General features: G+C 35.3%; 1 protein-coding gene across 3 annotated transcripts in view; it reads right to left on the bottom strand.

Moving 5' to 3' along the window:
* The window catches only part of SMARCA2 (SWI/SNF related BAF chromatin remodeling complex subunit ATPase 2), a 119,178-nt gene that overhangs the window by 20,354 nt on the left and 82,777 nt on the right, over positions 1-16,047 (bottom strand). For all 3 annotated transcript variants that reach the window (XM_005522703.3, XM_014252268.2, XM_014252267.2), the window contains one exon: positions 303-520. In XM_005522703.3, coding sequence (XP_005522760.1) covers positions 303-520 — 218 coding nt within the window. The remainder of the gene's footprint in view (positions 1-302; positions 521-16,047) is intronic.

Here is a 16,047-nt window from a genome sequence, read left to right on the forward strand (position 1 = left end):
TCCTAAGTACACACCTTGAGCAGAATGACTTAATTCCTAAGCAGGAGCTCTACGCTTACTTTTTTCTTACTTTTTAAAATTGTTTCAACAACTTTCTATCAGATGGTTGTTTAAAAAAAAACCTCCACAGAGCATGAGACTTTCAGGGGAGCAGGCCCTAAGAGGAATGACTCTTCAGAAAAGCAGTGTCAACATTTCTTTCTAAAGACTGAAAAAAATGAAGCTGTTATAAAATGTAGAGAGTGGTATCAGCAGGGAGGGAGAGAGCACATGCAATAGAGATAGACTGTCTCTAAGCTCACCTATCCTTGTAGTTTATCACAGTATCAATGATAGCATTCATTTGTTTTGTCAGTTTGGGTGGATTGGGCGACAACTTCTCTGCAGGAGGTCTGCCTCTTCTTTTCTTTGCTTTCTCTCCATCCTCCTTCCCAGAATCCTTGTCCACGTTTCTTCGCCTTTTTCGCTTTTTAAGTCGGACCTCCTCTTCCATTTCTTCCAAATTGCCGTCTTCAATTGCCTGACAACAATGGATTCAAAAAGTACAATTTTTAAACAAAAGAGACATGGCTAAGGGAAATAACAAACTATATTTAAAAACAATACCCCACTCCCCCCCGCAATTCCATGGGATGCATATAATTCAACTCAAAATGTTCAGTTTAAGTATAAACAAAGAAACTGATTTACTAGCAATCAAAGAGACACTAAACTAACTTTTGCTAAGGATCCCACTATCAGCTAAATATGTTGTTTATCTGAATCTTGAATTCTGCACCAAAACACAGTTTCACACATAATGGCCTGGGGTATTGTCTCAGTAAGTGTACAAAAAGATTCATTTTTTCACATCAGTGTCAGCTCTGGATTACATAGTTCCATGCAAAACAGACTTTGACACCATATGTTTTCAAACAGTTCAGTCCAAACTGTGCTCAGCTCCCAAAGCCAGTTCACACACAGCTCTTTGTGCATACACACAAAACAGAGATACTTTATGCAGTAACAACTCCTCTTCCAAGATTTTTAAGCACTTTTAAATCACCTAAGTATTAAAATCTTCTCAAATTTCCTCTAGAATAGTAATAATATGAGGTAGGTAGAAGCACTCAGAGTATAGCGGTTTCTTGTAAAAAGGACACATAACATGGGATGCAAAAAACCCATCCCAAAAATCAAACCATATGCACAGTCATAGACAATTAATACTAATTTCAACTGTTTAAATTACCTGGATGTACGCTTTTAACCAGACCCAGCAGCTCTATGCAGAGGGTTAAAAAAATTGCTACAAAAAACCAAAATAAAGGGAACCTGTTCACACACACTATCAGATCCATGTCATAAAGCAAGAAGCTGAACTTTTTGTGATTTGAGAAAGCCAACAAAAGAAAAGAAATAAAACACTTGGTCATACGAGAACTGAAATGAAAAATAAAAAATAAAATAAATCAAAAAATCTTAAAACTAAGGCTTTCTGATTAATGCTTTCTCAGAACATAACTGATGTTGATATTTGTTGCTTTTGCTTCTCAATATTGCCTTGAGTACAGGCAAATGCTAATCAATCCTTTCTCATAGCTGAAAGAGCTCTAATCCTAAGGCAATTACCTTCATTTCTCCACAGCACCAAATATGGCTAATATTTATGATCATGTGAGCATAACAATCAAAATAAAAAGGTGATTACAGCCTAGACATAATTTTTCTCAATTGTGTACAATGTCTCTTCAAAAACATTTTGTGAACAAAACCTGATGCACAACACAAAATAACCTGGCATGTTTAAAAAAACAGTGGGATTTTGAAATCTGTTCCCTATGCATCCTCCGATGTACAAATCCACAGACAAACACAAAAGCAGAATCCTGAGAGACAGCCTGAAACTAGGCCTTAATAATCAAAAGACAATTTACATCATGCTTCCACAGCATTCAGATATTCACTATGAAGGAGGCTCGAGATCTGATGAGTTAGGAAGAAAAAGAAGGGAAAAAAAATCTGCACACAAATTCATTAATATTCATCTGGCTAAAGCAGGACATGCGCTATAAACCACTGAGGCTAATGAAGATTAAGAAAAGGAAATTTCTCTGCATATCTTGGAAGCTAGAAAAGCTAATAATAAATACAGCATGCAAGGCTGTCAACAGTTAATGTCATTGCTCTCCTCAAGCACTCAGTTGTACATTGAAACACGGAGAACACCGACTTTTGACGTGTTACACACCTACACATGCCTGTGATGTAGTTCTACTGAATCTTCAAGACGGCAATGAAAAAGGATATTTACCTTACCACTATCAGCAGGCCGGCTATCGGAAATCACAGTTAGTGGGGATAAAATTAACAAGCCAGCAAAGCAGCGAGCTGCTAGTCTCTTCATCAGCTGATCAGGAAAAAAAAGAGAGCTGGGGAAAGGCTATGTTTTCATATACAAGTAATTTTATTTTACTGAAAATTTAATACTGAAAGGATTGTGGATACTGAAATCTGCTGTTTCATTCTACCTACTACAAGGCCTGAAGCCTTCCTCCTTCAGCCGGTTTTAATACTGACAACTACTTATCATATTTCTCCCCTTATTATTCCTAGGCATTCAAATTAGATTTTTAGCTGAGCAGTCACTGATTCTTCTTATTATTTTAATAATAATAGTAAAATTATACAATTTCATGTTTGATTTCAAAACTGAAATTGGTTGCATGCATTATGCATTTCATTATAGAAAATGTATTCCTATTGCTCCACAGTGAACACATCAAGTTTTGGTTACTGAAACTGATCTATTCTGATTTACAAGGGAAAAAAAAAATAAATCAAACCCAGTCATCATTCTGTTAACTTTGGTAACATTTTTCTGTCCTTCAGAAAACTTTGCTTAAATACAACGTATTTATATTTTTGCTTGCTTAACAGATTTTCTGTCACCAAAAAAGAATCATAGTGGTCTTATCATCACAGTTTAAAACACCTCACTTCAGATTTCTGCATAAAATTATTGCTTAGAGTAGGCAGTATTTTGGGAAATAAATATTAACAAACAGAAAATATAAAAGTTAAAAGCTGGGATTTTTTTTAATACTATTATAGCAATGTAGTAAAGGCAAAAGATTAGAATAAACCCCAAGTAAAATAACATATACTGTTGGACTCTTAAAATTAGTGAATAGCAGACAGCAAAAGAATTCTGAGCAAGTTACAAACATACCATAAAATATTAAACTTTCTATTTAACCAGAATATATCAATTGACTACTATATTAAGCTTGCATGAATGTAAACTCAGACAGCTTTAAGACCCTAGTAACCCCACTCAAAAATCCATCTGACAATACAACCAGTACAAAAATGTTGCTATTATGACTTTTAACATTCGTTCTCAAGAGACAAATTTGTATTTTGTACATAAACAATAAAATTTAGAATTAAAACTGTATGCTTTATTCTGTCTCAAATGATGGCTTAAAACTGTATCACATGAATAAATTATCAGCAGATAGGTTAATGCTCTGTGCATATATCTACACATATGATCCAAGCATGTGGGTATTAGCAACAACATATTTATTAAGCTAATTCATCTGACTGAGCTCTTTGTTATAAAAGCTTACTATTCCAGGGCCTAAGTGCCACACTGAAGAGAATGCCCTTCCAAACCTTTACCAGTATGATAATGATAGAAATCTCCAGTTCCTGACAGATGATGGGCTGTGTGAGACTACAAAGCAACACAGACATCTCTCATATTCAAATGCTTCTGGATTAGTGAGGTGAACAGCAAGGGAGTCAAGGAAAATGTTACAGTAATAAAAATTTAACACTTTCTTTCCCTTAAGGAAATGGGACAAAACAGTACCAAAAGAAGTCTAAACACCTCATATTTTTCAGACAGCTGTTAAAATTTAATGTCAAATTTTGCAAGTTGTCAGGCATCTCATGGAAGGCAAATACACCAGTGAAAAATGAGGACCCTGTGCTAAGTTCTGTACCGACAAAACGTTCCTGCTTCTCAGACTCATATTGCTGTAACCTCATCCATGTACACAAACCAATTTCAATCCTAAAGAGGTAAGAGCACACTTTAAATGGATTAAAGAAATCCAACTGTCTTTCTCCAAAAAGAAGCTTCCACCTCCCAAGTATTTTTCAGGAGGCAAGCAGAAGTTACCTCTAAGACAGTCTCTCTTCCTACTGCTGCTTGCAATTAGATTTTCACCTTTCCTAAAGGAAAAGAGTTGTTTTGAGGTGAAAGCATTCTTAGGGAACATCAATACAACATTGATACATGAGCTCCAAACAAAAACAAAGTAAGGATAAAATGCAAATTGTTTGTTTTGTCCATAAAAAGGACAGGATATTGTACATGTATTCTTCTGTCAAGTATGTGCTATAGAACTTTAACTCAACAACTTTTCTATTCAGTATTATAGATGCAAATAAGTACTAACAGCTCAGTTTTGCTTCAAGACTGTGTTCTGCAAGTCAATAATTGTGCAGGCCTTACATGTGGGAATTCCAAACACAGAAAGCTCTCAAAATCTTGTAAATACAAGCTTAGATATAGACACAGGCACAGGGTTTGACCTGAGACCTTGGAGAAAGCTTCCAGACTTAGACTCATAATAATGTGAGTTTGAATAGAAAGACATTAAGTTAAATTTTAAGAAGTTTTAAGGTTTTAAAGTTAAGATATAGAAGTAATTATAAAGGTAATAAGTTTAAGGGATAATAAGTAGTTTTGCGTGTCACTATATGATAGGATAAGAAAGTCCACACTGCCGCAGAGACGTATAAAACAAATTAATTAGTTATTGGTGTGATAGTAGAAACATTCATTTGTGGCATTAGTTTATTGGTTAAATAACCTTTAAAAGATCTTGTGACCTGTAGTCTTGTGACCACTGACCAAGAATATCCAGGGAATAAGGTGAAGATGTACTTGTTCCTTCATGAGACTACAGAAGAAAAATAATAAATCATACTTTAAAATGTCTCCCTGAGGTCCTGTCTCTCTCAAAATCCTGATACTTACATGACTAATATGTTTTAAAATAATTTTACAGGAATCAGGTAACTCAAGTGAGGTCGCAGAGTGAGTAAGTGGAGGTGCCCATCATAAAATCAGCTTTGGTGTCTCAGGCTTGTCTCATTTAGATGGTAAAACATTGCAGTACCTAATTATTTTTCCTTTGATTGGAGACAAGTAGATAACTACAAAATTGAGAGTTAGTGAAAGCTATCGGTATTACATCTAAGAAACTGGACACACAGAGCAGAAGTGGCAGCGAGCCATGTAGTAATTCTGCTTGATGCTGTTCATATGAAACAGGACATGAGCACAGAACATGCAAACTCTTCCTGTGTCCCTCTCCAATTTTATCCTAATGAGATGAACATTCAGAGAATTTGCTGCATCCATTCAAACATCAATGCCCTGTGTCTCTCCAACTTGAAAAGTTGAAAGAGAGCAATTGTAACTAACACTATCATGTGAAGAAATACCTTAGCATGCTAATTGAACTCAATATTTCAAGAAAAAGCACATAAATATAGCTGAACAGAAAAAAAAACACAAGACCTTACCAACTACCTGAGCATAAATACTAACCCAATCATACAAAATTTCCGAAAGAACCAGCTTTTTTGGGAACAATAAACAACAAGATATTTTACTGACTACTGGCCAAAAGGCACTAAGGTTAAGGGCTGTTAAGCACTTAAAACCAAAAAACATGTCAGTAGTGCAGTAATGAACAGCAGATGACTGCTTTGCAAAATGAAGTTCACATTTACTGCATTAGAAGAAAAGAAAGGAAGAAAAGAACCCTATAGACAGCTGACAATAAACACCTAAAGCCCTAAAAAGACATTTACCTAGCCTTACCACTTCCTACCTTCAACATGATCCTTCTTGGAATATTGTATGGATATTCCAAGGTAAGTTCTCCTGTTTTGTTTTTTTTTAATCTATTTGAAATCCTACCATTCTTTATTTTACATTTGTTCTCAGATTAAATCTGGCAACCAATGAAAATTTCAACTTTTCACACTGCAGTTCATATTCTTAAACAGATCTCTTCAAAATCCAGTTCTCTTGCTTATTTTTTTACTATTAACACTCCTGACATCTGGGACTGCTTCTAATTTTTACATTAGAACTGTTTCTTGGCTTTGTAGAGCAAATGTCCTTGCATTGTAGTTATATCTTGCTATGCAACACCATAGAGGTCAGTATACTAGATAAAGACTGTAAGGAAAAACGCCGTTAACACTCGGCAATTAAAAGAAAGGGCTTAAGATATTCTATCAACAGCACAATCAAGAAATACCTGAAAGCAATTATAAAGGTTGATGAAGAGTTATTTTAATTCAATTTCCTCTCCTTGCTGGATATTATTCACAACAGATTCACGAGTCTAGTTTTCCTGAGACTAAACTAAAACAGAATATAGGCCAGAATCTGTCAAAGGCAAAGAATTAGTGACTACATCCAGTTTTAACTTGCTTTCATAAAAGTATTGTTTTTTTCTAAAAACTCAAAATGCAATTATTGCAAAAACATATCAACTTGTAATACATGGTCTTCTCAAATAGGCTAAAATTCCACCAAATATGGTAAATGAGTTCTTCAGCCTTTTGTTCATCAATCAAGAGTCTGCATTGTCAATCACTGAAACTAGCATCTTTTTAAAGAGTGGGAGAAGATGGACTATTTTCTGTTTTGCATTTGGAAATTATTAATAGTTGCCCAATTATTTGCACTGATACTCCAGCTGCCTATATTTAATTAGACATTAAGGAGAACAATAATGTAAATTATAGTTTTTTCCTAAATTTTGATTCTAAGAATGATGCCAAAATACCCTGACATAACCATGCAGAAATGTGAGTTATCTTTAAAGAGAAAAGGCCTCAACCAAAGCAACAAAGCATAATATTAAAAAAGAAAAAAAAAATTGACTTAAAATATTAATAGAATCAAAGCTTTTATCGTCAGTATTTTCTTTCAAGTCTGAGAAATTTTTTTCAGGTCAAATATCCTAATATTTAATCTTGATGTATGATATCATAATGCTGAAGCTTCACCTTTAATATGATAATTATTAAGTAAAGCATCAAGTGCTGCAGAGCCAGCACTGATAAACTCTAAGTTACGACAAAACCCACTGACAAGCACAAAATTTTCTTCTGTTCAAAAGTGAAATCTTGTAAAAAAGAAAAAAAAAAAAAATCTGTAATCAGTCTTACTTGATTCTCTCCCAAAAAGCAAACAGTGATTTTAAATGGAACTCCTTAAACTGATTTTGCACCAATGTGATTTTCAAAAACTTTGGGGACAGAGAAATTGAAGAGCACAATTCATACTCATGGTACCAGGGCCCCACTGCTTGTCTGCTCAGCGAGCACCATGGAAGTGCTCCATTAGAGGGAAGGAATTGAGTTATAGAAAGGAACAACCATATCATGTTGACTATTAGCTCAACCAACCAGAGCACCAAGAAGATACATACACACTATGTTAAGACCCTGAATGTGAAACTACCCAAAAATCATTACTATTCTGTGGTCTATATTTACTTAGCCACACTCTGAGAAGATCTACAGGTCTGTAACTGTCTTCTACAGTTTTCAAAATGTCTTCCTAAGATGACTTAATTTTAAAAACCTCTTCATCAAGACAACCTCACCTAGGAGCAACAGAAAGATGGGAGAGGAATCAAGAATAATTCTATGCTGGAAACTATTGATATCCTCTTACTCTTTATCACTGAACTGTTCTGTTGTGGTGGAGTTTTTTGTTTGTGTTTCCTAAACCTTCTTCCCTTCATTTTAGAAAGCTAGACAACCTGGTGAAGAATTCTTGTCACTTAAAGCCTGTTTCTGAACATAGTGAAAAATACTCTCTCCTTCATGACTCAAGGGCAATTTATAATGGACTTGTGAAATATTATGCAGAAAATTTTCCAGATGATAAACAAACATATTCCAAAATGGATCTTACAATATTTCTCAAGTACAAGGTATCCCAAGTATTTCAGATTGCCTTCATGCTGTTCAGAACCTTACAGCATATTGATAACTCAAAGACTGAATATCATTAACAGGCTACTGCTGGAAATAATTGCAGGTAACTTTGGAAGTATGATTGGAAGTAAAATTGAGAGTCTGAATATGATGTAACTAACTTAAGAAAGACACTGAAAGACTGTAATGGAAATACATTTCCAAATATTTCCTGGCTTTGGATTCACAAGCAATCTGTCTTGAACTAAAACCTGCTATGACAGAGATGCCTCATTTTTCCCCCTTTATCTTGTTCACTATATCAAAGACACAGATGCTTGTTGCATAGACAAGATTCTGGGGCAGTGACTCGGATTACTCAATGAGGAAGTGAGAATGGGGAAGGTTTCTCTCTTTTCTAATTTTTATCAGCATTTTTCTCCCTGTCTTATTGAGAATTCTGACTCAGGAAGGCCTATTACAGGAGTGTAGAGGACTTTATACTGACAAAGACATTGTGAGATAATTGGTACTAGAGTTATGCTTTTTCTTGAACAAGTACATTATCTTCCCTCCACAAGGGGCAAGGAAAGTTAATTGCATGAGAAAATCACCTTTTTTGATGGGCATCAGGAGGAGGTGGATGCCAGGAGGTGGTGGTGAGGATTACTTTTCTCATTTTTTTCTAAATTCCATTAAAATAATAAGCTTGGAATTTAGTCAACACTAAACATGTTTCTGTTCGAAAACAGATGTTCTTTATTTCCCTGGCATCTCAAGAGTTTACAAGGAAAATAGGATCAAAGTTGCAACTGCTTAGCTTGTACTGAGGGTTTTACTTCCAGAACTTCCATCTTTGGTCTAAAATAAATCTTTTACTGAAGGGATATATTTTCCTGTTGTTCCTCTGAGGTACTTTTTAAATTTAATTTTTAATGATTTGCTAAAATACTTGATGAATTAGTTTAGAACTTTATAAACAAAGTTTAATTTAGCAGTGTTTCTGTTAACACCTACATTCCATTCAGGCTCACAGACAACAGTCACAGAAGAGGAGGAAACATACTGCAATGAAGTCATGGAAATACTCTTCAATAATAACCACATCCAAAACTAAGAATAAAGAGGAATTAAACATTCCCAAGGATTTATCATCTCCCACTCAGGTTAAGACATTGTTTTACAAGGGAGATCATGCATACAAAACCAATCAGAAACACATGTGTATCTGACTATTAATAAATAAATAGTTACATAGATGGGTTCTTTTCCAAGTTTTGAGGCAAGCATTTACAGTTGTGTTTTACCTTACATTTCATGAAATATTGTTACTGTTGCAGGTTTCTGAGTAATTCTAAGCAATGTTAATTTATTTTTTTTCCCTTGACATTTACCTTTTCATAGACATAACATTCTTCTGCTGTGGAAAACTCAGGAAATCTTTACTTGGTAATGTCACCTACTAGCAGACTAGCAGTGTGATGCTGTTTTGCAGCTCATAATGCTAACAACTAAAGATAAGTTGATTTCTGTTTGATTTTATTCCTTATGAAAAAAAAAAATAAAATTCAATTTAAGAATGGAAATTAATGGATTTTTAAAAATTATTTTTGAAAAAATTTCCAGGCATTTAGCCTTTCCTCATTCACAAAAAATTGTCTCCCTTATCTTCTAAGACCCTACTACTTAAATCAGAAAAATACCTGGTGTAAAGACAGGGTTTATACCCTCATCAGACCTGCCTTTTGCAGAGAAACTGCAGTCTTGGCTCTTTCCAGGACATTTGCTTCCACTGAACGTTGCAAATATTTGTAGCAACAGGTGTCTGCTCCATGGTAAAGATAAAATTAACAATTCTAAGCACTGGAAAAATGTAAGAAGCCATTACAAACTCTTGTTCTGCAACATACTCAACAGCAGGATACTGTACCTTAGTAGAGTTTTTCCTATAAAGAACAAGACACCTTTCCGTCCATTATGGAAACAACACAGGTGAGGACTAAACACAAAGGGATGATTAGCAATCTCCAGTGTGGAATCACTAATTTTGAGATAAATCAGTAGTGTAACAATAAGTGAACTATTTGTCTCTCAAGTAAACAGATAGTCAGTGGTGCCTTCTAAATTGCTCAGAAAACAGAAGGTTTTCTCTCTTTTTGATTAGCAGACTAATAGACTAACATAAGGCTTCTAATTTAAAGATGAGCATAAATTTTTGTGCCCTGAAACCTACAGCTCTTAATAATGTAACAAGAGAATTCTACAGTACAAAGCTTAAAGTGGCATTTTTATATATGCTAAAGTAAACTCAGCTACTGCCAACAGTCATACCTTCAAGTATTTTCTTCCATATGTTCTTCTTCTCTCTTATATTTAAGTATATTCACATATTCTCAAGCAGTAATATTTTATTCCAAGTTTAAAATGTGGAACATAAATGGGAGCAAAATTGAGAAAATAAACTCAAAACAAAATAGATAAAATATCTTGCAAAAAATAAATATGTGAGGGAAAAAAGTAACAGCTTTCAGAAAGTTTAATTATTTTTCAGTGGATGTTCATAGATAGATGTGTACATTGTATCTATTTATTCACAGAAAACAGCTAAAGGATTTTTGCAATAGCATGGGAAATTTGGTATAAACATCTCTCATTATTAATATAAGTACTCTGAGGCAATTAAGAATGGGAAGAGAGCATGATATGACAGAAATATATGGAAAGAGTATTTTTTCCTGTGCCAAAAAAAGAAAAAAATTACGTATAGAAATAGACTGTATTTAAATACAGTATTTAAATACAATGTATTTAAATAAATAGTAGGAGGTAGTCTTTTATGACAATTCCGATATAGTTTTTTAATAATTTACAAGAATTTGGAGGAAGACTGTATGGAATGAAACTAAGTCAAACTTTGGAAAATTTGCTGAGACAAGCTAAATTATATGTATCTTTTACACATTTTATACCAAAACAGTATGTTGTGATGCTAACTTTGAGCACTGATGCAGTAAGCTCCTTGTCTACAGGATGCTTCTGAAGGTGCAGTTACCTGACTATGCCAAGACTCACAGTAGAGTCTGACCCTTTAATATGCATATTACAGCCTAGAAGTAAAAATCTAACATGACCAGTATCTGTCTAGAAGGCTTTTCTGTTCTTCTGGAATAAGTTGCAATGCAAATCACAGTCTGACGAGCACCAACTATTATCTACAAATGGTACAAAGATTCTTGAAAAGCCAATGACTTAAGAGCACATGAAGTTTCTCAACAAAATAATGTATGGCACGGCACAGCACGGCACGGCACGACACGGCACGGTATGGTATGGTGTAGCATAGTATTAGTACACTGTAATATATGTGCATATACAAAAAACTAAAGTAAGGCTGTAAGCAACAATGAAGTCTTTGGTTCTGCATTTGAAACCCAGATAAAAATGTCAGATGCAGCTGAAAAGAATACATAATGAATATTCATGGCACCATGATTTGTAACTTGCTTCACATGCCAATTACAGAGTATGGGACAAAATTACATGGTTGTGGTTACAGCAAAGTTTTTGTAGAACTGAAGGTTAAAATTTTACTGCTAGAATAAGGAAGTACACAACTGTACTCATCAAGCAGGGTACTTCACAATGACTCAGGAAACTAACTGCCAGCCACAACATGCCTAAGCACGGGGTGAACAGTTTTTGAGAAACTCAGTCAGAAACATCCATGTTCTTCCATATCTATTGAGTTAGTACTTCCATATTTATTTGCATACAAGAAAAGACAAATTGCTATCATTTAAGCTGCTATAGAAGTAGTTTCTATAGAGGACAGAGCTCTGCATACATACACCAACCCATCAGAAGAATTACTTTTGCCTGTATGAATACTGCATAAAAAACGCCAGCATAAAGCCGTCCATTACCGGCCCAGGTCTGCCTTCAGAAGACGGCCTTTTAAGATAAAGGTTTCTCAATTTGTCTCTGATGAAAAGGCAAAATATTAAATGGCTCCCTTTTCACAGACTGAATAAATAATTTGTCCACAATACACACTTGGAAAGGTATGGGTAATTTACCCATTTTGCGAATGCAAATCAACACATGAAAATGTAATGCCTTTATTTAAAAACTGATAGGTGACAGAAGGTTAGCTACTGCATATCACCTATCATTGTTACTGTAAAGTCATATCAGAGAATATAACAATGCAATGGACCCAAACATTAAAATGTTTGTGGCTTTTTGTTCCCTTGTCATATGCCCCCAGCAACAATAGTGTTTTTGACTTTTAATGCAGACTTCTGTTCTTGTGGGTTTAGTGTATTACTTAGTATTTGGTTTTGTTTCAGTTTTAGCGTCACAGAATATCCTGAAGAGTTCAACTCCTGGCCCTGGACAGGAGCACCAGAAGAATCACACCATGTGCCTGAGATCATTGTGCAAATACTGTTTGAACTCTGTCAGGCTTGGTGACCACTTTCCTGGGGAGCCTCTTCTACTGCCCATCACCCTCTGGGTAAAGAACCCTTTCCTAATATCTAACCTAAACCTCTCCTAACACAAATTCAGGCCATTCCCTTGGGTCCTGTCACTGTCACCAGAAAGAAGAGATCAGTGCTTACCCCTCCTCTTGTAGATTGCAGTGAATTCTCCCCTCAGTCTCCTCCAGGAAGCTGATCTGAATTTTGACCCTCCACATAGAGAGTATTTCTGGCATCTTAACCACAGGGACTAATTCCTCTCATGAAAAATTTTGCACTTGAAACAGTAATGATACAACAAAACCTGAAACCAGATTTTTAACTGACAGCTTCCAGGCTATATAAACTTGGTATGCCGGAGGATACAGCTATTTCAAAGAAAATGAAGTTTATTTTATTCTAATACTGACAGTACTCCCCACATTTTTTAAAAGAAAATACTTACTTGGCATTACTATTTAATGTTTTCTAAAGGAGACAATAAAGACGTACAATTCCACTTGAAGGCGTGTTAGTATATGTTATGGTATTTCACATGTAATGTTGTATACTCAAAAATCGCAGGATGAAAGAAAAGAATCCTATGAAAATATGGCACTGTTTTACTGATAAACAGTAATTTATGCATAAACAGTCCTCATTAACAGCTGTCCAGATTTCCTGACTTGAAGTCTTACTCAAAAAAAAAAAATTTATAAAACACTAAAAATTTCTTTATGGAGAATATGTCTGAAATATTGAAGAATCATTTTGAAGTACTTTTTTAGTTTTCAAAATTAATACTTTCAACCCTCCACTCTCTCAACCCTCTCAGAAAAGACAAGAGAATTTCTAAGAAAGTCACCCTGTGTGAATCAAACCCTCTACCTCAGAAACTAACAGTCATCCTGCCAAAATAGGAAACCAAAGCTATCAGGTAGATGCATTTAAATTCCCTCTCATCCATGAAAAATCAAGAAAATGTCCTTTCTGCTTCACTAGTTTTAATTTCACTGCAGTGTGAAAGTACCCTTTTTTCCTTTTCTTAAGTAGATTCTGAATTTCATGAAAACTACATGAAAGATAGATAATAAGTATACTGAATATAAAAATGGCTTGGTTCAATGAAGTCATGTCCAGCTTTCTAACATTTCAAAAAGAAGCTTCTACATGCATAAAACTTATAAGCCTTACACTGAACATTAGAAAATAATACCTGACATTCTGATGATCACTGATGACAAAATTGACAACAGCCTAGTATGGTGGATGTTTTAATCTTCCAGTAACAGTCCTTTAAATGTGACTTTTTCCCGTACAGCTTAACAAATTCAATTGCATCTGCAATTCAATACTACAGAGGAGGGTTTAGATCAGAACACAATTTTCTTCAAATGTCCTCCACAAATACTGACTAACTTGATTGTGAAACAGGTTTAGCAGCAACTCAGGAAACTTTGCACTGTAACCAAAACTGTTATAGAGTAGAAATAAATAGAGAAAACCAGGGGTGCGGAGGTACTGTGTACATGAACTATGCAAACTATCCACTGGGTAAAAACTTTTTCCTCCTTCTAAGAATTTCAGTCTCCAATACAGATTAAAACAACTACAGACTGTAATGATAATTTTACACACAGGTATTTCAGTACTTAGTGTAGTAAGGCCTGAATAACTTTGGTCTTGTGCCAAAGCTGACCTCTAGATGAACTCTCCAACCAAATATTAAATGTATCCACTAATTAGTTAAATATTATAAGCAATATGATATAGGTACCTGGTCACTGGTGAAACACCTATTTACCTTTCTGTATTTAGAAACCGGACAAGGCCACATATGGCCTTGTTTGAGGGTGGACGATCAAAGACAACTCCCTTGGTTCCTCCTTGAGCCCTGGCCAGGCTTTGGGAGAAACCCAATAGGAGGAGAAAACCAGATGTTCCCACTTCACAAGTAAGGGGAGTTTGCTTATTATAGAAGCTGGGCTTCTCTCACAGCAAAGTCAGAAGCCTTGCTGCCTGCAAAGGTGGATGCACTGCAGGATTTCTCAGCTGCCAGGCATGGTTCTCCAGTCCTTCATTGTGACCCCTTACCTGGGTTGACATCAATAGTAAAGTATTTTTCTTAATCGCTACAGGCATTTTTTTGTATTGTGCATTTCTTAGCTTATCATTTGTGATTCTTTTCAGTTTTGCATTGTAGTAAATTACACTATTCCTTAAGTTGGTGTCTGTCTCTGACCCTACCCATCATCAAAACACTACTGTAAAATCAAATTCCACCATCCCAGTTTACAAAAATATGCCTTAAAATACCTTCCTAGTATTGATTCTAAAGTTATATATATAGAAGTAAAGCTCTCTCAGAAAACACAAACCTACTTGAAGACTTTTAGTAATTTATACCAAGTGGTACTAAATTTATTATCTCTGTTGTCAAGCCTGTTAACAGACTACTAGAGAGTGTATAAAATCATGAAGTTAAAGTTCCAGTTGATGAAGAAACAGTTAAAAACACGCCAAAAAATTTTCCTGCGAGGTTGTTTGATTTATTATACCACATAACTTTAGTAAACATAAACAAATTACATTTATGCCATGGCTATATTAAACAGTATTCACCAGATATTCTGTACGGGTGAAAGCCAGCACTGTTTTTCTTAAGAAAGATTGATGAATTACAAACCAAATGCATGAATTTCACTTACAATTTATAGAACAGCAGAAAAAGCACGACTTTGATATGTCTGCATGAGATAAATGAGAAGCTGCTAATTCTGTACTCAGATATGTTTCCCTGGTCAACACATAAGGCTATTTCAAATTAACAAGAGAACAAGACTTTGTGTATGTCACCTAGCCAGCATTTAAATTGCATGAGAAGCTAAAACCAGATGCAACTGTCTCAAGGGTCTTTTACCTACTCAAACAAATCCTCTGTTTCTTGAAACCTGTCTCACGCAATCGAGTTCTTAGTAGATGACCCTTCTCAAAAATAATATGCCATGGGAACCAGCAAATTATTTTGCAGTTCTTTTAAAAGTGGTGCAGAGACAGAATCTGCTAGAGCATGAAATACTTCCAGAATATAAATGCTTTGTAGGACCAGGAAGCAAACTCCTCCTTCCAGATTTTTTTTTTTTAAAGGAAGTATGGTTGTCATGCCAACAGTTAGAGAACAGTGGGCTGCAGCGACAGCTAGTGATGAAGCCTGTTTCTGTCTTAAGAGTTTTCCTGGGAGACTGTCAATGAATTACAGGCTGTTCTAGGCAGCAGCAACATCTCACTGAATACTGCCTATGATCGCAGGTTTGGCTTCCGTAATTATTTTGTCCCTTGCTTTGAAACTCAGACACTTGACCTCCCGGCAAGAAGGGAGCTTGACATACTTGGTCAGTGTACAGGCATGCACACAGATCTTGAGGTATACTGTCCTTGAGGTCCTGCCGGGATCTACCAGGACCAGAACTACACTCTCCACAGTTGTATTCAGCAGACAGTATCTAACTTAAAAGGAGCCAGCACTTATTCTTAAGCAGACCTGTGGCTGCTTAAGGAGGCAAAACTTCTTGGAAAAGAA

The sequence above is a fragment of the Pseudopodoces humilis genome, chromosome 4 (genome assembly GCF_049639895.1).
Source record: "Pseudopodoces humilis isolate 2021_Gansu_Grassland_sample_001 chromosome 4, ASM4963989v1, whole genome shotgun sequence".
Classification (NCBI taxonomy): Eukaryota; Metazoa; Chordata; class Aves; order Passeriformes; family Paridae; genus Pseudopodoces; species Pseudopodoces humilis.